Source organism: Marmota monax, unplaced genomic scaffold, assembly GCF_021218885.2.
Source record: "Marmota monax isolate L192 unplaced genomic scaffold, Marmota_monax_Labrador192_F-V1.1 WCK01_AAM20220418_F8-fsc00014, whole genome shotgun sequence".
Classification (NCBI taxonomy): Eukaryota; Metazoa; Chordata; class Mammalia; order Rodentia; family Sciuridae; genus Marmota; species Marmota monax.
In genome coordinates, this window is record NW_026695222.1 from 23290594 (window position 1) to 23313826 (window position 23233).

The following is a 23233-nucleotide window of genomic DNA, read 5'->3' on the forward strand; positions in this document are numbered from 1 at the left end:
GTTCAAGGCCAGCCTTAGCAACTTAGTGAGGCCTGGGCAATTTAGCAAGATCCTACCTGAAAATTAAAACACGTGTTGGGGATGTGGCTCAGTGGTTAAGCACCCCTGGATTCAATCTTTGGTAGAATAGGATAGAATAGAATAGAAACAAGAACAGGAACAGGAATGGAATAGGAATGGCATGGCATGGCGTGGCCTGGGGATAGTCAAGTATAGACAGGCTTTTCTTCAGCTTTTTAGTCCAGTATTAACTCAACCTGCTTAGTTTGTCCTGTACATTCTGGAATGTTATGAGCCAGTTGGCTTCAGTTTGCTAGCTTGAAATTGGCCGTGATAGAGTATTTATATCATAGAAAATAGCAAGTGCTACAAATCAGATATTTTGTTTTGAGAATTCATAGTTAAAAGTATACCAGCAGATTACTGGTTCATAACTATGAATTCTGACCTAGTTCAGCATTTGCTATACTAATCTGCCTCCCCAAATAATTTCTGTTCCTAAAAATCTCATGATCAAATGAGAAATGAGTTGAAAAATCAAATGTTTAGCCCAAACTTAAGCCCCAACCTTTGCATCGACGTGCCAAGTTAGTTGGCATTCATATGTCAGCTTGATCAGTTTAATAGTGTTGTTAGAGCTGGTTCTGTTTGGTTGCTTTCAGAATTCTCAAGTCTGGCTTGGCATGGGTCTGTTGGGTGAGGGCAGGAGGAGGTGATGGGAATTTGGGTGGTTCATCCCCAGGGAAGGGCTGAGTTGACCTCTAATTTCCGGTGCATCTCATTATTATTAGTTATGGTTTTTGATAACTCTTTCAGGACAGACTGTTTCCTTTTAGGTTTTCCCTCCTAGCTTCAGGGAGTTACCACCTCCTCCTCTGGAACTGTTTGACTTAGATGAAACGTTCTCATCTGAGAAAGCACGGCTTGCTCAGATCACCAATAAGTGTAAGTTTGGCCAATTTTTCAATTTTGTATTTTTTTTTAATATTTATTTTTCAGTTTTCAGTGGACACAACATCTTTTATGTGGTGCTGAGGATTGAACCCAGCGCCGCGCACATGCCAGGCAAGCGCGTTACCGCTTGAGCCACATCCCCAGCCCTCAATTTTGTATTCTTTATGACTTTTACTTAACTGAACTTTTGAGATTTGCTGAGGGAGAACAAATATGTACAGATGTAAGAAGTTAAAATTTTTTCATCTCATACAAATGATACTAGTTGTTTTTCTTGAGGCCAGTTAGCTCAGTGATTTAGAACACAGTGCTAAGAAGGAAGCCAAAAGTCGTGACTCTCATCCTTGTAGGCCTTTAGTTCTGACTTGTTGATAACCATAGGCTGAATCCTGAGCTGGCTACTATCTAGTAAATCTAGGCCATTGGTCATATGAAGAGTCATGAAGAAAAATGAGTTATGACCAAAAGAATATGCCTTAAAGAGCCTTCAAATTGGGAGTCAGATGAAATGAGGCTCTAGGCCACGCAGCTCCATGATGAGTGGTATTGCTGACATGCCCAGCCTTCAGCACAGCAAATAGGCCTGTACATATATGTCCAGGAGCATAATCCACAGTGCAGCACTTGCCTCTCTCCTGGGAGTATAATTTAAGGAGATGGATGAAGGATTACAGATGATTTCTACATGATTTATTTTAAAAATGTATTAAAATTGGGAATAGCCTTACTGTCTACTTGCAGGGGAATGGTAGTAAATTGTGTCCCATTCAATCAGTTGGACAATCAGTGGTCATTATGAAAGAAGTTTATAGGCCAGGGAGTGATGGCAGAATTTAAGAGGCAATCCTAATGAAGCAAGATATAAACTGCACACACAGTAGGATCCCAACTGTGTGAAATCTGTATGTGTCTGAATACCAGAAAGTTATGTGAAAAAATGGAAATAGTTCACTGAAAAATAGAGCACCTTTACTACATCTCTATTCTGTGAGAGGCATTGTGGTAGATATTGGCAGTGAAAACTTAGCAAGAAAGGGCTGGGGTGCAGCTCAGTGTTAGAGAGCTTACCTAAAATGCACAAGGTGCTGGATTTCATCTCCTGCAACACCAAAAAAAAAAAAAAAAAAAGACATAATGGTTAGTGTAGAAGGAATAATAATCTGTGAAGAATCAGATGCTTTTAACCAACATCCCAGCATTTCTTTTTTGCAATTTATTCTATGAAAATTCTTATAGAAATGTAGAATAAAAATGATACTGCTATGTAGATATTAATTGTACCATACAAAAAAATTGGAAGCAGTCTAATGGTTCATCCTTCAATAAATAAGAGTATGAAATCAAGTGGAATATTATGTCTTTTAAAAGTAAGATGTAGGGGGTTGGGATTCTGGCTCAGAGGGAGAGCGTTTGCCTCATATTCGTGAGGCACTGGGTTTGATCCTCAGCACCACATAAAAATAAAAAAATAAAGATATTGTGTCTACCTATAACTAATATATATATATATATATATATATATATATATATATTTTTTTTTTTTTTTTTTAAGTAAGATGTAGAACATAAGCTTTGACATGGAATTTCTGTGGCATATTATTAAATGATGGCAGCAAGAAGAAGGGCTGGGCTGTAGCTTGGTGGCAGAGCACTTGCCTAGTATGCACAAGGCCCTGGGTTTAATCCCCAGAACCACAAAACCCACACAAACTATGGTGATAATTTATAGAACTATTATAGTTTGATTCCACTTTTGTGAAAACTTGTATTTACACACAGAGGCATATATAGCAATAATTAGGTAGTCTTGCCTTGGTGGGGCAAGAGTCTAGGATGAGAGGTCCTGATAGCTATACATTTTAATTATTTTTTTTTATGGTGCTAAGGATTGAACCCGGGGCCTTTTGTACTATTCAAGTGCTGTCCACTGTGCTATATTCCCAACCTCTTTATGTTTTCAAAACTTATATTTCTATCATAACTTTAAAAAATGTGAATCAGGGCTGGGGTTGTGGCTCAGTGGTAAAGGGCCTAGTGTTGCATTAGGCACTGGGTTTGATTCTCAGCACCACATATACATAAGTAAATAAAGGTCCATCAAAATCTAATAAAAAAAAATATTTTTTTTTTTAAATGTGAATCAGAGGGAGAAGAATTAGTATAATGAATGATGGGCAGTAATTACTGGAGCTGGGAATAGCTTCACAGATAAATGTTAATGATGGGTTATGGGTGATTTTTTCTTTTCTAAAGTAATCTTATAATAAATGCTATTTAAAATACCCACCTGCCTTTTTCATAGTGGTTCTTGTTGCAGTCCCAGAATGGTAGCTTGAGTTCCTACTGGGTGGTCCAGAACTTATAATGTCAGAATGCTGGGGACTAAGAAAGCCAGAACCAATCCAGATGCAATGGCACATACCTGTAATCCCAGCAATATGGGAGGCTGAGGCGGGAGGATAACAAGTTTGAGATGAGCCACAGCAACTTAATGAGGCCCTAAACAACTTAGCAAGACCCTGTCTCCAAATGAAAAATAAAAAGGGCTGGGGGTGTGGCTCAGTGGCTCAGTGGTAAAGGGACCCTCGGTTTAATCGCTAGTAAAAAAAAAAAAAAAAAAAAGGAAAGAAAAGAAAGCCAAAACCAATCCAGCCTTAGTCTGATAGTATGTCACTTTTGTCTTAATTATAAAAGTAGCACATCTGAGATCTCAAGTTTGTCACTGTTTAAGTCTGCATCACCCTAGGAACCAGTGAGTTAAGATATGTAGGATCTTTTTTTTTTTTTTTAATTTATTTTTTGTTGTAGTTGGACACAATACTTTTATTTATTTTTATGTGGTGCTGAGGATCGAACCCAGGGCCTTGCACGTGCTAGGCGAGCACTCTACCGCTGAGCTACAACCCCAGCCCAAGATATGTAGGATCTTGATAGGGAAGATCTAAAATACATTAAGTCTGTACTTAGGAAAGGGCAGAAATTAAGGGTGAATCTAACTACTCCAACTGTGTGTAGGTACTGAAGAAGACCTGGAATTCTACGTCAGAAAGTGTGGTGACATTCTTGGAGTAACCAGTAAACTACCAAAGGATCAGCAGGATGCCAAACATATCCTTGAGCACATTTTTTTCCAAGTGGTTGAATTCAAGAAACTGAACCAGGTATAGAGCCCTGGAGGTCTACTGAAGTGGCAGCCCATCAAGTGACAGTGTGATCCATAGACAGTGTTTTATGATATTCATTGGTATTTATTAAGTATCTATTGGGTGTACAGCATACAGTGATCCCTGTATTTATGGAACTCATATTCTAGCAGGAGTGTCCTGGCAATAAACAATAAACAGAATATACAAGCAAGTCCCTTAGTGTGCTGGATGGTAAGTGTTCTGGTATAAACAAAGTGAGTAGGGCAAGGAGGGATCAAGTGTGCCAAATATGGTGGTGGTGACAGGTATGAATAGAGTGGTCAAGGTTAGCCTCACTGCACAGTTAATGTGATAATTGAGAATAATCTTTATCAGAAAGGAACTGATTAAGTATCCTAGGGTATAGTCATAGATTAAAGGTTTTGGGGAATTTAGCCAGGCAGATAGCTGGAGGAGGAGTGCTCTAGGAAGAGGGAAGACTTGTGCACAGTCCCTCAGGCTGAGTTGCACTTGGCTTGCTTCAGGAATGGCACTGATGCCAGTGTGGCCAGAGGAAACTGAGCAAAGGACAGAACAGCAGCACATGAAGGCAGCACCTTGTGTTAGAAATCCTCTCTCTCAGCCAGGTATTGTGGCACACACCTGTAATTCCAGCAGTTTAGGAGGCTGAGGCAGGATGATCACAAGTTGAAGACCAGCCTCTATAACTTAGGGAGACCCTGTCCCAAAAATAACATTCAAAGGGCTCGGGGTGTAGCTCACTGGTAGATCACTTGCCTGATACATACAGGAATGTAAAGGTATCTGTACAGGTTTGTAGGATTTGAAGGATTTTAATTTTCCTTGACTATTAAAATTTCTATAATGAATATGTTACTTACTTATGTAGAAAAAAAAAGAGTATGATTTATATTTTAATGTAAGCAGGCAAAATAAAAGCTTAGGATTTTAAATGCGGAGTTGAAAGATCATTTAGGCCAGGTGCAATGGCACATGACTGTAATCTCAGCAGCTCTGGAAGCTGAGGCAGGAGGATCGCAAATTCAAAGCCAGCCGCAGCAACTTAGAGAGGCCCTAAGGAACTTAGTGAGACCTTGTCTCAAAATAAAAAATAAAAAGGACTGGGGATATGGCTAGTGATTGAGCACCGTTGGATTCAATTCCCAGTACCAAAAAAAAAAAAAAAAGACAACGACCAGTTATGTTCTGATTCTGTTCTAGAAGGGGGCTGGCTCTGCTAGGTACTCATTTGACAGTGTTCACTGTACATCTAAGATGTGCCTGGCATAGAGCAAGAATTTGGGGTCATAGCAGTAAGCAAAATGAATGCAGTCCTTGTTTCTCAGAGCAGTTACAGTGCTCTGGGTGCCATGAAGGGAACCCAGAAAAGAGGTAACTGAGATGCTGCTCAGCAGTGACGTGTGCATTGGTGGGAGCAGGAAGGTGGTTAGATTTCCAAAAGTACTCATCTTGGTAGCATGGAGGACAGGCACTGAGGCCAAGGTAAGGAGTCTGGTGCAGTCTTTGCAACTGTACTTGCTATCATTAATTACTACAGGTGGTGAGCAGTGTCCTAATTAATAGTCACAATCTCTTCATAAAAAGTTAAAAAAACAGTTCATATTTCAGGCTCTGTACTGAAAAATTAAAATTATGTATTTTATTTTCTCATCCAGGAACATGACATCGATACGAGTGAAATGGTATTCCCGAACAATTTCTGAGGACCATGCCTCTTGAAGCATTTTCTGCCTCCTGATTCTTTCCATTTTTTAATTCCTCAACTCCTTACCAAAGTGTCTGTACACTCTTCACAAGTTGTAGGTCTGTGCATCTTCTATAGTATTCAGATAGGTAAGATTTCTGACTTACAAAATCCTTTTGGAAGAAATGTTTCTGTTTTTAAAATTAAATCTATGATTGAATCTGTACTTTCATGATTTATAAAACAAACAGTCTGTCATTGAAGTCTTTTTTCCCCTCCGACTCCAGTTCAAGGTTTGAGCCTCCTTTGTCAAAGACTTACAAAACTCTCAAGCTTATTGATATACTGTACGGCTTTCTGAACTAATTCACAGGAATACAAAACAGACTTAACCCATAGTCTGTTTGCCCCACTATACCTAAGGAAAAAGATAAAATAAAAAACATCTTCCTTAGATGTTTCATTAACCCTTAGTCTGCCAGCTGTCCACAAGACAGACCACTTAGAGGCTGTAGTCTCCACCTGTTCATTTCCTCCCTTCTCTGAACCTTGAACTCTATCTCTTTTTTTTTTTTTTAAACTACGGATTGAACCCAGGGCTGCTTAACCACTGGGCCATATCCCCAACTCATTTTATTTATCTGTCTTGAGGGTCTCACCATGTTGTTGAGGCGGCTTTGAACTTGGATCCTCCTCCCTCAACCTCCTAATATGCTGGGATTATAAGTAGGCGCCTTTATAATTTCAGCCTCCTCTGAAATCTTGAAGCACTCAATGCAGGGCAAAATGTGACACTCTTTTCCCAAAGAAGCTATATAGTGTGTCCTGGAACAATAAGAGAGGCTGCTTCTGCCTGAATGGTCAGTTGATGTATGGAAATGCACAGCAGTGTACTGGGATATACTGGGAACCACTTTAGGGAATACTGAAGCCGACAGAAGATTGCAGAGCCACTGAAAGTGTTTAAGAGATGTGGCACAATGGGAATAGCTTAGCTGGTGTGTTCCATTAGATGGGAAAACAGAAAGAGGGGGCTGGGGATGTGGCTCAAGCGGTAGGTAGCGCGCTTGCCTGGCATGCGTGCAGCCCGGGTTCGATCCTCAGCACCACATACAAAGATGTTGTGTCCACCGAAAACTAAAAAATAAATATTAAAAAATTCTCTCTCTCTCTTTAAAAAAAAAAAAGAAAACAGAAAGAGGGCCATTTAGAGGATAATGTGATAAACTCCAAGAGGAAATAATAAAGATGTGGACTAAACTGCTTTTGTTAGACAGAACAGATTAGGGCTGGATGTGGTGGCGCGCTCTTATGCTCCCAGCAACTCAGAAGGCTGAGAAAGGAGGATCACAAGTTGTAGGATACCTTGAGCAATTTAGCAAGAGCCTGTCTCAAAATAAAAACTAAACAGGACTGGGAATGTAACTCAGTGTTAAAGTACCCCTATGTTCATTCCCCAGCACCAAAACAAAAAAACAGAAACAAAAACAGATTTAAGTCTTGTGTTGAATGTCAGATTGGCAAGATTTGTGCCCTGATTGCCATAGAAGAGGAGATCCTGAAGGGTGAGCAGTTTTAGAAGATGTTCAGTCCCAAAATATGAATGTTCACATGGAACTGATCATTCAAGCCACAAAACTAATTTGTCAAGGAATTGACATTTTTAGAAATTTAAAACTTTGGGGTAAGGTGGGGGCATAGCTCAAGGTTAGAATGCTTACTTAAAATTCACAAGGCCCTGGGTTTGAGTCCTAGTACCAAAAAAATAATATAACCCTTAATTAAATGAAAAACATAAAACACATTTTGGGGGCTGGGGTTGTAACTCAGTGGTAGAGCACTTGCCTTACATGTGTGAGGAACTGGATTTGATCCTCTAAACAAATAACGGTATTATAAGGCTGGGGTTGTGGCTCAGTGGTAGAGTTCTTATCTCACATGTGTGAGGCACTGGGTTCAATTCTTAGCACCACCTATAAATAAATGAATAAAATAAAGGTCCATCAACAACTAAAAAATATATTTTTAAAGAAAAGGTATTGTGGACTGGGAACGTGGCTCAAGTGGTAGCGCGCTCGCCTGGCATGCGTGCGGCCTGGGTTCGATCCTCAGCACCACATACAAACAAAGATGTTGTGTCCGCCGAAAAACTAAAAAATAAATTAAAAATTCTCTCTCTCCCTCTCTCTCTCTCTCTCTCTCTAAAAAAAAAAAGAAAAGAAAAGGTATTGTGTCCATCTACAACTGAAAATATTTAAAAACAAATCATTTTGGGGATAATTGGGGAATATGCATTTAATATTAAGTGATAGTAAAAATGATAATGCTTTGGGGCTGGGGTTGTGACTCAGTGGTAGAGTGCTCGCCTAGCATGGGCAAGGCCTTGGGTTCGATCCTCAGCACCACATAAAAATAAATAAATTAATTAAAGATATTGTATCCAACTACAACTAAAAATAAATATTTAAAAAGTGATAATGATATTATAGTTATGTAATAAAGTATTCATGGGTGAAATACTAGCATGTAAGGGAACAAGCTCTTTACCAACTGAGCTGCATATCTAGCCCTTATTTGTCTGGGTGTTTTTGTTTTGTTTTCTTCTGGTACTGGGGATTAAAGCCAATGGTGGTTCTCCACTGAACTACATCCCCAGCCCTTTTTATTTTTTGAGACAGGGTCTCTCTAAGTTGCTGAGACTGGCCTGCAACATGTGATCCTTTTATCTCAGCCTCCTGAGTTGCTGGGGTTATAGACATGCACCACCACATCCAACCCCTATTTGTCTCATGAAATTAGGAAAAGTCTCCTTCTTTCTTTGTTTCTTTCTCTTTTAAATTAACATTTGTTGTTTTTATTTTTGCTATGCTGGGAATCAAACCCAGGTCCTCAAGCAGGCTAGGTAAGCACTCTACTATTTACTGAGCTACACCTGTAGCCAACCATTGAGATTTTGAAGAGATCAAATTAGGTGGCGTGCCAAAAAGCCCACATTCTGGATTTATCTGGTTGTTTCATCATGATGTCTGTTGTTCCTTTATTTTCTTTAAATTGAAAGTTCAGTCTAAATGCTTGACTAACTTTAAATTTAACATATTTTTTTTTTTTAAAGATAGAGTGAGAGAGGGAGGGAGAGAGAGAGAGAATTTTTTTTTTTTTTAATATTTATTTTTTAGTTTTCGGCGGACACAACATCTTTGTATGTGGTGCTGAGGATCGAACCCGGGCCGCACGCATGCCAGGCGAGCGCACTACCACTTGAGCCACATCCCCAGCCCTAAATTTAACATTTTTGGCAAGAATATTTCATAGGTAGTATTGTGTACAATGTCAGATTGGTCCTCTGTTAGTGAATTAAGTTTAATCAACTAGTTAAAATCATAAGCATGAGTGTTTTTAAATTCAAATGTGATTTATAAGAATGTCCCTCTAGCACACCTGTAATCCTAGCTACTTGGGAGTCTGAGGCAGAATTTCGAGTTCAGGGCCAACTTCAACAATTTAGTGAGACCCTGTCTCAAAATAAAAACTAATGTAGCTCAGTGTAGAGGGGCCTGGGTTCCATTCCCAGTCTTGCAAAAGAAAGAGAAAAAAAAAGATTGCCCCTCTATTTCAGTGATTGTTAACTTGGGGCACAGTCTTTTCCTAGCACTAAAACCATTTGAGAGGAAAAGTAACTAACTTGAAAATCAGACAGGTATGGTGGTACATGCCTGTATCCCAATGACTTGCATGTCTGAAGCAGGATGATCATAAATTTGAGGCCAGCTTTAGCAATTTAGCAAGACCCTGTCTCAAAGTAAAAAGTACTGGGGTTGTAACTCAGTGGTAAAGTGCCCTTGGGTTCAATCTGTACCAATAAATAAACATAAAAAAACAGAAGCAATAAAACTGATGGTATCAGTCCTGGTAGATAGCAGAATAAAAATAACTGGAGATTTTGTTGAATTCAGATGTCTCTGATAGAGAAACATAAGTGTCAAAATGAAGAGGACAGGGGTTGGAGTTGTAGCTCAGAGGTACAGCGCTTGCCTCCAATGTGTGAGGCACTGGGTTCGATTCCCAGCACCACATATAAATAAGCAAATAAAGGTCCATCAAAAACTAAAAAATATTTTTTAAAAATGAAGAGGACAAAAGATCATGAGAAAGCGGGAGGTAAATGAAAGTGAAGGAAACTCTATCCTCTCAAGGGGGAAAAATTGTGGTTGTTTTTTTGTAATGGGGATTGAACCCAGGGGCACTTAACCACTGAGCCACATTCCCAGCCTCTTTTTTTTTTTTTTTTTTTTTAATTTTAAGAAAGGGACTTGCTAGGTTATTGAGGCTGGCTTTGAATTTGCAGTCCTCCTGCCTCAGCCTCCATGCCTGGCCAGTTTGTGGCATTTTATGATTCATGGATGTGGGTGCCTTTAAGTTACTTCTTATTTGTAAAACCAAGTATCAGGACAGTTTAAAAACTGTTTCCTGGGGCTGGGGATGTGGCTCAAGCGGTAGCGCGCTCTCCTGGCATGCGTGCGGCCCTGGTTCCATCCTTAGCATCACATACAAACAAAGATGTTGTGTCCACTGAAAACTAAAATAATAATAATAAATATTAAGTTCATTAAAAAAAACTGTTTCCTAAAAGGTCCTAGAGCAGCTACATATGCCTTTCTGAAATTAAATTTTGTCTTTAATTTTAAAAATTTAACCATTGAAGGGAAAGAACTCTACCCTCAGCCTCTGAAACCTGTGTTAGCGATTTTTTCCCGTGCCTTCAAGAGATAGGAAGAAATATATGCTTTGAAACGAATCGCCTTGCTCATGTACATAAGAGATTTTCACGTGAAGCCTAACAAGGTTTCATCCTAGGTACCCTCCGGCAGTTCACAATCTAATTGCAGAGAGAAATTAACTAGTTAAAATCTCAGGGCTTGACGAATGGCTTGAAAATCTGCGGTGCTGGTAGCCTCTCAACCTCTCCAGTGCCTATGACCCAGCCTGGGCAGGATGAACTCTCCAGGCCCACGTTAACGTCGGAGGCTGCCAGGGCCAGAGCTGTGGCCAGGACTCAGTAAATGACCCCGACCCCGCGCGCAGGCGCCCCCTAGTGACGTCAGACGGCGCGACTCCCGCGATGCTCTGCGCGGCACGATAGCGCGGGATCCTAGTGCGGATCGCTCTGAGTGACGCTTAGTGTTGTGGGTGCTCTCCTTAAGCGGCGGCCTGGGGCTTCTGGATTCCACCTACACGGGAGGCCCTTCGAAACCGGCCACGTCACTGGCCTAGGATCATCCGCTGGTAGCGGCATTGCCGGGTTGACTCCGATCCCGGGCTCCCTTTGTGTCTTAACAGAGGAGGTTGTAGACGCCGCCAGCTGCAGCTGGGGGGCTTACGCAGCTGTGGAGATTTCCACCTGCCTTTGAGGAGGCCTTGGCGACCACTGCCATTCTCCCTGACTTCGACTCCCTTCCCTGCTCGTCTGATGAACTGCAAGTGACCGTGTTCACAAAACTGGAAGAAATAAGTTGAAAGGCTAAGAGTTGGCCGAAGCTGATGCCCCCGAAGGTTCGGGGTAGAGGTCTGGGCCGGGCCTGAGCGTGGAGTGTGTGTAAATTAGCCCGGGACCCCAGCTCTTGTCGTGGGTCTCATCTCCCTCCTGAGAAACCCAAAGGATCTGAATTAGTTTCTAAGAGACTGAGGTTCTCTGATTTCTAATTGCATTAATGAAGGCACAGCCCAGGACTGTAGGAGGTAGAACAAACCCTGGCAGTGTTCATGGTGCTAGTTGTTGACCAGTGCCTCCACACTTCTTATAGTGGCTCAAGAGAAACCCCTAGAGTCTTGAAAAGGCACATATCCATCACTTGCCAAAATTTTGTTATCCTTCTTCCTCCTCCACTTCCATTGTCACTTTAGGTTGGTTTCTACTATTGTGGGTTAGTTTGCAATTTCTAGAGTTTTATATAAATGGAACCATGCAGTGTGTTCTTTTTTGCTTCTTTCAGCATAATTATTTTGAAATTAATTTATATTAATAATTAGCTCCCTTTTATTGTTGATTGTATGGGCATATCTGTTTTATGTCCTTCATTCTCTTTATCCAATAGTTGTTCTTTTCCAGATTGAAGCTATAAAACTATGTAAAAGTCTTTGTTCATGTGTGCATATGCATTCGTATTTCTTGGAATGTTGGATCACATTATAGGTGTATGATTGTACTTTTTTTTTTTCCCTTTGAGATGGGGTCTCCCTATGTTGCTCACACTGGTCTTGAATTCCTAGATTCAAGTGATCCCTCTGCCTCAGCGTCCTGTAACTGGGAATCTATAGGCATACACCATAGTGCTTGGATGTTTTAAGTTTTTATTAAGAGACTATTAAACTGGGTGGGGCTGGGGATGTAGCTCAGTGGTAAAGGACTTGCCTAGTGTGCCCAATCCAGGTTGGTACCCAGAAGGACCAAAACCAAAAACAACTGAACAGTTTCCAAAGTGGTCCTACAATTTTTTTTTTTCATTTCCACTAGCAGTATAAGAATTCTAATTGTTTCTCATTGTTACCAGCAAATAACTTCTCAAACCCTAAGAAACAATCTTTTTGGCCAACCAGTGTTCTGTTCCAGAGTTTATATTCATCAACATCTGACATCCTGGACCTCTGCTGCTACTTGGAAACCAGATTCAAAATGGAACGGTAGGTGCTGGGGATGTGGCTCAAGCGGTAGCGCGCTCGCCTGGCATGCGTGCGGCCCAGGTTCGATCCTCAGCACCACATACAAACAAAGATGTTGTGTCCGCAGAGAACTAAAAAATAAATATTAAAAAGTTCTCTCTCTCTCTCTCTCTCACCTCTCTCTTTAAAAAAAAATGGAACTGGCAAAATCAGTTCCAGCCATGAGGGGTTGCCTGTGAACCTGCTGTACATCCCCAGATTGTAGTGTAGGACCCTAATAAAACTCCCCTCTATTATCTCTATTTTGGTCTGTTCTGCTTCTCACCCAGGTTGAAACTGGTTGATACAAGGATCAAAAGAAAGGGGCCCCTTATTTCCAGAATGGACCCAACTCTCATCCCAGAAGTCATGAATAATAGTACTCCTTAACTGAAATCTGCCCCACCTCCTGTTTTTTCTTTTTGCAGGCTGAGATTGAACCTAGGGCCTCATAAATATCAGGCAGTTTTTACCAGTATATCCCCAGTCCCCCAACTTTTGATCTTGAAAAGATTTTTTATTTTATTTTCATTTTAAGCTTCCTCACCCAGCCCTTTAAATTTTTCATTTGGAAACAGGGTAATCACTAAATTATCTAGGCTGTCTGGGCATGGTGGTGCAATTTGTGAGGCTGAGACAGAAGAATCCTTAGTTTGAGGCCAGCCTCAGCAGTTGAGCATGTCCTTGTCAAAAATCAGAAAAAATTATCTAGATGACTGGCTTAGAACTCCTGCCTCAGCCTCCCAAGTGCCCGGGATTATAGCATATGCCACTATGCCTGGTTTTGGTATTAAGTTTTTTATTTTTAAAAAATATTTTTATTTGTAGATGGACATAATACCTTTACTTTGTTTATTTAGTTTTCTTATGTGGTGCTGGAGATCGAACCCAGTGCCTCAGCGTGCTAGGCAAACACTCTACCACTGAACCAGAACCCCAGCCCTTAAGTTTTTATTTTGAAATAGTTTGTGGTAGAGTTGCTGAGGTTGACAGTCATTCTTTTTCCGTCTCCTGAACTGCTGGGATTTACAGGTATGTGCCACCATAGCCAGCTCCCTCTTACTGTGGTGCTGGGGATTGAACCCCAGGCTTTATGCATGTGAGGCATGCACTCTACTAACTGAGCTATATCCCCAGCCCTCCCTCTTCATCTTAAAAGGACCCTAATCCTTTGTTTGGTTGAGGAGCTCATCTTGGAGTTTTATCCTGGCTTCTCTTTATTCTTTGGCAGAAGAATAAACTTTCCTTTGCTGTATAATTAGCCCTCAGCTTTGTTTTTGGTTCCAAGATTCCAACAAAGAAAGAATCCACCGTGGGTACAAAATTAGTAAAATACCAACATTAGTCTTTCTAGTTTTAGTCATTCTAGTGGGTAAACTCACTGTGGTTTTAATTTACATTTCTCTAAGGATGTAGTATCGAGCTCCTTTTCATGTGCACTGGATATATTTGCAGTTTGAGGGTAGAGTGAATAAGATTTATGGATAGATCAGATAGGTTATTTGAAAGGAGTCTAGAATGACTGAACTCTTGCCAATCACTGAAAATTTTCTAATCTTCCTCCTCCCTGTCATACATTCCTTGTTCCTTGTGCCATCCTTTCTATTTTTTCCCCCTCAGGTACCAGGGATTGAACTCAGGTGTGCTTAGCCACTGAGCCATATCCCCAACCCATTTTATTATTTTATTTTGAGACAGGGTTTGCTAAGTTTCTTAGGGCCTCACTCAATTGTGGAGGCTGGCTTTGAACTTGTGATCCTCCTGCCTGGACCTCCTGAGCCTCTGGGATTATAGGTGTGTGCCACTGTGCCTGGCTTCTTTGAATTGTTTTCTACATTGTTCACCTTATAGATTCCTAAATCACCCAGCTCTGAAGAGCCTTCAGTGACCCACTTAAGTGTGAGTGTGGGCACTCAAACCCTTGCAATTTATCTTTATCTCACAGAGCTCTTTTTCTGCTTATTCATTGTCTCCACTACCAATTGGTGAGTTTTGGAAGCATATGGATGTTTGGATTGACTCCTGACTAGCCTCCGGCTTTCATTCTCAGACTTTTTAGCATTTTTTCACGGAATACACCAAATTTACATTTCAGATTGTTATTTTCAAATTATGATTGCTTTGCTTCCGACTACCAGCCCATTAGTTGTGTGATCAGGGTAATTTACTTCATAACTTTTGTGTCTTATTAGTTTTCTTATCTTTAAAATTTGGTTGCCTCTGGATGCCGTGACACACACCTGTAATTCCAGCGGTTCTGGAGGCTGAGACAGGAGCATCATGAATTCAAAGCCAGCCTTAGCAACATCGAGGCGCTAAACAACTCAGTGAGACACTGTCTCTAAATAAAATACAAAATACGGCTGGTGATGTGGTTCAGTGGTTGAGTACTCCTGAGTTCAATCCCTGGTATCAAAAATAAAAAGTGACTGCCATTTTAGCTTAGTGGTAGAGAGCTAGCCTGGCTTCTAGGAGAGCCAGGGTTTGATCTCCACAATTGCGAAGAAAAGAAACGTAATTCAGTGAAGAGAGAAAACTCCAGGCAGAAGATCAGGTGATCCTACTTATCATTTACCAGTCAGTGTTTGTCTCTCCCTCCCCCCCCCCCCCAGCCTGTGCAGGGACAGGCTCTGAGTCTGGAGTCTGGGGTGGGGCAGATTATGGAATGAGTATGTAGTTGGAGTGTCCCTATCTAAGGAGGGCTCGTGTAGGAAATGTTTCCCAGCAGAGTTCAGAATGTATGTTATCTCTCCTGAGTCTAGGGACCACTCCCAGGTGTGGCTGCACCAAGGATGCTGGAGTATTCCTAGGGAGTGTCTGTAGGCAAGATGATAACTGGAGAGGACAAACTTGTGGAGGTCACCAGATTTCATCTGGTATACCTGCCTGATTTAAGGCACTGATTCCCAGACTGCCCTGGCTCTAGTGTATAGGCCCCAGTTTCGGATTCCAGATGGACTTCTGCATCTGCTCCCTCCCTGCCTCTGTCTTGGGCAAATATCTTCCCCAAACTGCCAGGTCCTGCCTTTTCTGAAATGGGATTAATAATCTATGAGAGTGTGTACTGCATGCAAAGCGCTTTCTGGACCTCAAAAAGACAAAATGTGAGGGCAGCTGAAGTCAGAATAATAATGCCTAACAACAAAAACTGGGTTAGTTCAGAGATAGTGCGTGTGCTTAGCATGCAGGAGGCCCTGGACTCAATCCTAGCACTCCCCCCGCAAAAAAAGCTGATAGTAATAATAGTACTTATGTACCAGACTGTTCCCTCTGCTTTATACATATTTATTTAATTTGATAAGAACCCTACAAAGTATATACCAGTGTAAATATTAACAGCATGATGTTGGGATTCAGGACACACAACCCTTAAACATGACTGTAAGAGACCAGAATGTGTCACCCCAAAATATATAGTGCTTGGGCATATTTTGAACTGGTTATTTTGATAGACTGTAGATACCGGGAATAGCTCTGGAAAAACTATCCTTTTGAAAAAGAAATTTACATCTATAAAGAAAGTCTACATTAGTAAAGTTTCTGTATTAGGAAGAGGGTTGCTCCTGATAAATTTTATTATCTCAGATTTTTATCTGCATCACAAGAAAATCTTTGTTCACTATATAATTCCTTTCCTCACCCTTCAGTGACTGTCTCACTGCCCACCCCTCTTTATAGCTTTGGAAGCTTCAATTATGTAACACTTCTTCATATGACTCCTCCATTATTTATTGTGACTTCCATGCATATGTAAGTAATTAAATGTTTTTTCTCCTGTTAATCTGTTTTATATAAATTTAATTTGTAGCCCAGGCAAAGAAGGCAGAGAGGCTGAGAATGGTGGAGCTGTCCTATAATCCCAGTGATTTGGAAGGCAGGAGGATTACAAATTAAAGATCAGCCTCAACTATTTAGCAAGAGTCTAAGCATCTTAGTGAGACCCTGTCTCAGAAAATTTTTAAAAAGGGCTGGGGATGTGGCTCAGTGGTTAAGCACCTCTGGGTTCAATTCCCAGTACAAAAAAAAGAGCCAGAAGGGCAGCAGAGGGAGGCTATTTTTCCCTACAATAGACTCTAGAACTAGACAGCCCAGGTTTGGGGAATCTGCTTGTTTCCTCTGCCAAAGAGGAAAATACTAGGGTTGTTATGAGGATTAAATTAATTAAAATTTATACACAAAACAGTGACTAGTACAGAGTAAAATAAATAAAAGATTTTGATAAAACCCGTTTTCACAGATGAGGAACCCAAGGCACAGGGGATTTAGGTAATTTGCTTTAGATAACAACTCATTGCCTGGTGTAGTGGTGCATGCAAGTACTTGTAATCCCTGCCCCAATGGGGGCTGAGGCAGGAGGACCCCAAGTTCCAAGCCAGCAGTTTAAGCAAAGCCCTAAGTAAATAATTGAGACCCTATCTCAAAAAATTTTTAAAAAAGGGGACTGGGGTTGTTGCTTGGTAGAGCACTTGCCTAGCATGTGTGAGGCACTGGGTTCTATACTCAGCACCACTTATAAATAAAGGTCCATTGACAACTAAAAAAATATTTTAAATAAAAAAGGGCTGGGGATGGAGCTCAGTGGTAAAGCAGCCCTGAATTCAATCTCCAGTATCAAACAAACAAAACCACAAAAAATCCAACCTAATAACAATGAGTGGTAGGCTGGGATTTAAACCCTAGTAAGTCTGGCTGCTGAGCTTAACGGGGGATGTCCATTTGCATTACTTCATGAGGCTCCAGAGTGGCTGGAAGAAGTCAGGAATTAAATGACATGGAAACTTCTAGCTCTTAAGTCTTCCATCTCCTGTGGTAAATGAGGTTTGCAGAGGCTAGCTGAACCGTACCCACGTGGCCAGCAGTTTCTGGAAGACTCTGAGGCCTAAGCCCCACTAAAAGGCCCAAGTTTGCCACATTTGCCCCAGACTCCTTTCTCATAGTTCATTTCCAGTTCCTTCCCACTCCTCCCAGGGTGACACTTAGATATTTGGTTAGTGACAACCTAAGATGAAAAATTATTGCTGAACCTCTAGAAATTTGTTAAGTGCAAGATAAACTGAATTTAAAAGTCAAAAAAAACTTTAAGCAGTACAGGGGTGGGGGGATGGGGGGCTTCCTGTATCAGGTATTGTAATGGCTTCTGGGATGAATTGAGAGGCTGTTTGAAACTCCTTTCCCTATGATCCTAGCTTGAAGGGGGAAATGCATAAGTCAACAAACAGATGGTGGGCAGAGGACCCCTGGGATAAGTAGGAAATAGTCTGATGGGAGGGGAAGGGAGTTCCAATTCAAATGGCCCAGGCAAATGCAGAGGCCAGGCCAGTTCCCTTGGCCAGGTCCTGTGTGGTTATCTGGTGGAACCCTATAAGCCCTGGTACCGAGTAAGTAATTTACCCTAAGGTGACACAGGGAGAGAAGAGAAATTTAAGGTCTGGAGACATTTCGTTTGCATTTTAGGAGGGAGGCTCTGAATCTGAACAATAAGCAGGTCTGAGGACCCAATCGGTCTAGGTAGGTAAAGCACCAGTTAAGTGGGGGTGAGAGCTGTAGGGACAGAGGAGTGGCGTAGCCTAGTGATTTTGCCCAGGTGGTATTTCCAGCCTGACTCTCCCATCCTCATGCCTCATGGCCTTCCCTCAGTTTTTGCTACGTGGGCTGTTCCTTTGCCGCCCAGGATCCGCACGTGGCCTGAATCTGGTCTAAGTCACGTGGCACCCTGTAAGGACGCACGTCTCCCAAGGCGATGCCTCCGGGCGCTCACCGCTTGGGGCTTAGGCAGTCTTGGCCAGGTCCTGCCCCGCCCTTCCCTAAGGTCTGGCCCGCCCCTCCCTAAGGTCCGGCTCGCAAGCTCCTCCCTCCTGGAGACCCCACCCCTGCCTTAGGCCCCGCCCCTGCGCTCGCGCGCCAGGCCCGGGCGGCGCCGAAGCGCTTGGCGGGAGATAGGAAAGTGCTTCTGTGCGCGCCGGTGGCGGCCACAGTTTCTGCGAGCGGTCGGCGGGACCTGCGGGTACTCTGACACCTCGGAGCACGGCCCAGGGCCCGGAGCGGCCGGAGCAGTTCGTGTCCTGACCCCGGCCCGGCTCCCGCTCCGGGCTCAGCCGCGGGCGGGCGAGCGCGGCGCGGCCCGGGCCGGGGGGATGTCTCGGCGGACTCGCGGGTGAGCGGAGCCGAGTGGGCTGGGGTCCTCCTCTTCCCTCGCTGCCTCGCCAGGGCCGGTACGACCGCGTGGTGGAGGGGTTCCGGCGGAAAATGCTGCGTCCCTGTCCAGTCGACACTGGGTCGCGCGCAAAGCCAAGGGGCTCTTGAGACCCGTACCTCGGTCTTGGGCCTTCTGGGCCTGGGAGCTGGAACAGGCGGGTCTCCAGAGACCAGGACCAAGCCCTGTATGATGTCATTTTGTCTCCCGCCTAATTTCGGGGTGGGGGTGGGACGCCCGGTGTCGGCTGGAAAGTCCTTTATTGGGAAGGGAGGCCATGGGGAGGGAGAGTGATTAGCCAAGTCACAGCGGATGGGGGCCAAATACTGGGGTACACTTGTAGTTCAAGCCTAGTTGTGGTTCACATTTGCCCATAGGTATTTCTTCTCACATTCCGGGAAGCACAGAGCCCCCGAGCCCTCTTCCCCAACTGAGGAGTGTGCCAAGTGGGGGTTCCATTGTCTCTCCCACTTGGGTCACGCGTCTGGCTTGGTTTAGTTTCAGAGACCTCTCTCTCTTCCGGTTTCACACGAGTTTTGGGCAGCTGGGGTTGAAGGTACAGAAACTGATGAGTATCTGGACCGCTCTGCCAGCAGCCCCTGGGGCAGTGAGAGGAATTGCGGCTCCATTTTACTTATTCAGAGAATAAGCAATAAGCTGCAGAGTCGACCTGGACCTGAGTTCTGGTCTTTTCAGCCTGTCTGGGAGAGGGGGTCAGTGGGATCCAGCCATGTTCCCTCCCTGGGTCTGTGCAACCCAATAACCTTAGCTTGGTCTTCAGATGGGTGATGCTGGCCTTCACAGGCTGAGGTTACATATCTGAGAAGCCCTTTTTGCTGACTTTCCCCAGAGTTCCTCCCCCCTGGGAAGCATATGGTTCTTGGGCAATGGTCAGGATATCTGGCACAGGGACTGTCTTCCTCAGGCTCCAGTTTGCCAGGGCAGCTCCAATGACCAGGAAGAGTTTTTCAGGAAGTGTTAACTCCAGGAATCACTTCCCTAGACCATCTCCAGGTCCTCTGTAACTTCTCTCCTGGTACCCCCTTCCATGTGAGGAATGGCTGCTGCACCCAGGCACTCTACAAGCCTCGGCTCTTGGCCATGCTGGCTGTGACTGTCCTGTGCCCCAGTGTCCCATTTCTCACTCAACATTCTCATTTGGCCCTGGAGCAGAGCACAGTACATCCAAGGGCAAGAGAAAGGTTATATTGCACCAAAATTTTTGTGGTTGTCACCACAAACAAGCTTTTACTTTTAAAGTGGAGATTTTAAGATGAGTACTTTGCAGTTAAGGAAGTTCAGACCCTGGCTGTGGATTTGGCAAATGGCATAACTCCTATGAACCTGAATTTCCACATCTGTTACTTGGGTATAGTGAGAATGGGAAGTGGATGGCCAGCACCTGTGGGTGACAGAAGTATATTATCTCACACACTTCTCCTAGTTCTGAGATGCTGTCCTCATTACACCGAATTAGAGCACTAGAGTGTCCACACACTGGATAGGACATTGGACAGGACATTGGCTGAGCTGGGCCTTTTGCTGGTTACTGGAGAAGCAAAGATTATTTCTGTCAGCAAGGAGTTTTTGTGGGCAGTTGATTTTAAAGCCAATTTCATTCTGTTATTAGAATCTTATAGATTTTGTCTATACTACCAGTGGTGGTAGACTTGTGAATTGGGTCAGGAACGATAGAGCAAAACTCAATGCCAGATCCTTCTGTGACCAATATATTATGAGACTTAAGACACTTTTCTCTACCAACTGAGCTATATCCCCAGCCCCAAATTAGCCATTCTTAATGACCAGTAGGCAGCAGCTTTACACATTTATTTATTCATTTCTGTATCCAGTCATGCCCTAGGCAAACATGTCTTCAAGGTCTTTTAGTGACAAATTCCAGGATACGAAGGTGGAGCTGACCTTTGTGGTTGGTATAAGCACAGGCAGTTGCAACTAAGGGTCTGAGGGTTTCTTCATTCTGTGGGACTGTGAGAGTGGCTAGGAAGTAATGCTGAGTTCTGGGGAAGAAGGGGAAGGAATAGAGAGATTAAAGGAAGCCTTTTAGGGAACAAGAGCTGTTTTGCTTTGTTTGTTTGGAAATCTGTAGGCTTTTCTCAGTTTACAAATGCTTGACCTAGGAATGTACCTGTTAAAGGTAATTTAAGGCAGGTTCTGCTACGTAGAGCTAGGGGAGGTCACCAGCTTTCTGTGAACACCTGACATAACTTGGAGGTATGCATCATCTCCAATTTTGTAGCCATTAAACTAGATAAATACGACTTTTTGGAGCAGGAAAACTGCCTGTTAGGAGTAAAATCCCTAGAATGCAGATGCTTATACTGATTTTTCTCTCCATTAACTGTGTAGGCCAGGATTAAAAAGGGATATACAAAAATGGATTTAATTACTGAGAATATGTTTAAAATGTTTTTCCCAAGTAATTAATAAAATTAATAGTCTCTTCTTTTTTTGGTACTGGGGATTGAACCCAGTGGTGCTTAACCACTGAGCCACATTCCCAGCCCTTTTTACTTTTTTTTTTTTTTTTTTTTGGTAGTTGTAGATGGACACATGCCTTCATTTTATTTTTTTATTTTTATGTGGTGCCAAGGATCAAACCCAATGCCTCACACATGCTAAGCAAGTGCTCTTCCACTGAGCTACAGCCCCAGCCCTACTTTTTATTTTGATAGGGTCTTGCTAAATTGCTTAGGGCTTCCCTAGTTTCTGAGGCTGATCTTGAACTTGGAATTCTCCTGCGTTAGCCTTCTGAGTTGGTGGGATTATAGGTGTACACCACCACACCCAGCTTCCAAGTAACTAATATTAAAATTCTGGTGCTTGATGATTGCATACATTATCTATATCCATCTATCTATCTATCTTTAATTAATTTATTTATTTTTATGTGGTGCTGAGGATGGAACCTGGGGCCTCGCCCGTGTTAGGGGAGGGCTCTACAGCTGAGCCACGATCCCAGCCCCTGCATACATTATCTTTAAAATATCCATTGCAAATGTAAATTCATTGAAAAGAAAATATTGACTGGAAATCATGTTTGTGTGTTACTGGAAATTGAACCAAGGGTGTTCTGTTCTGAGCCACACATCCCCAGCCCTTTTTATTTTTTATTTCTAGATAGGGTCTTCCTAAATTGCTCAGGCTGCTCTGGAACTTGTGATCCTCCTGCCTCAGTGCCCTGAGTCAATAGGATTATAGGTATGCAACCCCATGTTCAACTAGGAATCTGGTTTTGAATATCATGAAATTCTTTTATTTTTTTGGTGGTGCTGGGAGTCAAACCCAGCCTTCACACATGCTTGGCAAACACTCTACCAATAAACTTCATCTCCAGCCCTTAATTATTTTCTTGTAGCTTTTGAAGTCATTAGAGTATTCCTGAAAATAAAGAATAAGGAAGAAAATAAAGCAAACCACAACCTTATTTCATTAAAAAAATTTTTAAAGAGAGGAAAGTAAAAGTGTACCTACTTTTTAAAAAGCAGAGTAAGTAAAAGGCTGCCTCCCCAAACCTTTCTCTAGAGTTGTCTGGCTGCTGGCCACACAGTCCATTCGTGATGTAAAAGCATGTGGACACTGTCCTTGACCTTTAGCTCACTCTTCCTGCAGTGAGGAGCTTGATGAGCTGCACTACCAGGACATTGACTCAGACGTTCTGGAGCAGAAAGACAGCAAGTGCAAGGTTAAATGGACCCATGAGGAGGTGAGTGACATAGCAACTCCTTGGAACTGGGAAGAAGGGGGTTGATGGCAGCTGGGTGCCTGGCCAGACAGCTGAGTCTGGGTTTTCTACCTGATGTCCCCACTGATGGGATGAAGAGGAAGAGCCAGTGGAAGAAGTGGCTGGGTACTCTGCTTCTCCCCTTTACCTCTTCTCAGAGCATTCTTGGGCAGTCTTTTATGAGGATGGGGTGGATGGGGTATGTGTTTCAGACCTCAGGGCCAATAGTTCCTTTTGTGTTGCCTGAAAGTCTGGTGTATCCTGCATCATGTGTATTATGGATATTGATTGTGCTTATTATCCTTTCCCCCCCCCCGTACTTGGGATTGAACCCAGGAATGCTTTACTACTGATCATCCTCTTTTTTTTTTTTGTAATTTTGAGCCAGTCTCTCTGAGTTGCTTAGGGTCTTGAACTTGGAATTCTCCTGCTTCAGCCTCCTGTGTTTCTGGGACTGCAGATATCTACCACCTTGCCCGGTACTCTTTGTCTTAATTTATTGTCTGTTGTAACCTTATAACCAGAGACTGGGTAATTTACAAAGAATAAGGATTTGTTAACCTCACCATTCTAGAAGCTTGGAGATTGAGGATGATTGGTTGTAGCTGGTGAAGACTTCTTGCTGATTTGGACTTTGCTTGCCCTGAGGTAGTGGAGGGCATTCACATGGCAAGAGAAGGGCCTCATACAAGAGACAGTCAGTTGGGCAAGACTGACAGAAGGCTGAGATAGAAGGATTGCAAGTTCAAGGCCAGCCTGGGCAACTTATTGAGATGCTGTCTCAAAATAGAAAA

General features: G+C 42.8%; 2 protein-coding genes across 4 annotated transcripts in view; both read left to right on the forward strand.

The window, feature by feature from the left end:
* The window catches only part of Ift52 (intraflagellar transport 52), a 38818-nt gene extending 32765 nt beyond the window's left edge, over window positions 1-6053 (forward strand). For all 3 annotated transcript variants that reach the window (XM_046432960.2, XM_046432961.2, XM_058575683.1), the window contains 3 exons: window positions 837-945; window positions 3970-4115; window positions 5777-6053. In XM_046432960.2, the coding sequence (XP_046288916.1) occupies window positions 837-945; window positions 3970-4115; window positions 5777-5824 (303 nt within the window). In that variant the 3' untranslated portion in view covers window positions 5825-6053. The remainder of the gene's footprint in view (window positions 1-836; window positions 946-3969; window positions 4116-5776) is intronic.
* A 12378-nt stretch (window positions 6054-18431) lies between these two features.
* Mybl2 (MYB proto-oncogene like 2) overlaps window positions 18432-23233 on the forward strand; it is a 34382-nt gene continuing 29580 nt past the window's right edge. The window contains exons 1-2 of the mRNA XM_046434002.2: window positions 18432-18655; window positions 22328-22421. Of these exons, the coding sequence (XP_046289958.1) occupies window positions 18636-18655; window positions 22328-22421 (114 nt within the window). The 5' untranslated portion in view covers window positions 18432-18635. The remainder of the gene's footprint in view (window positions 18656-22327; window positions 22422-23233) is intronic.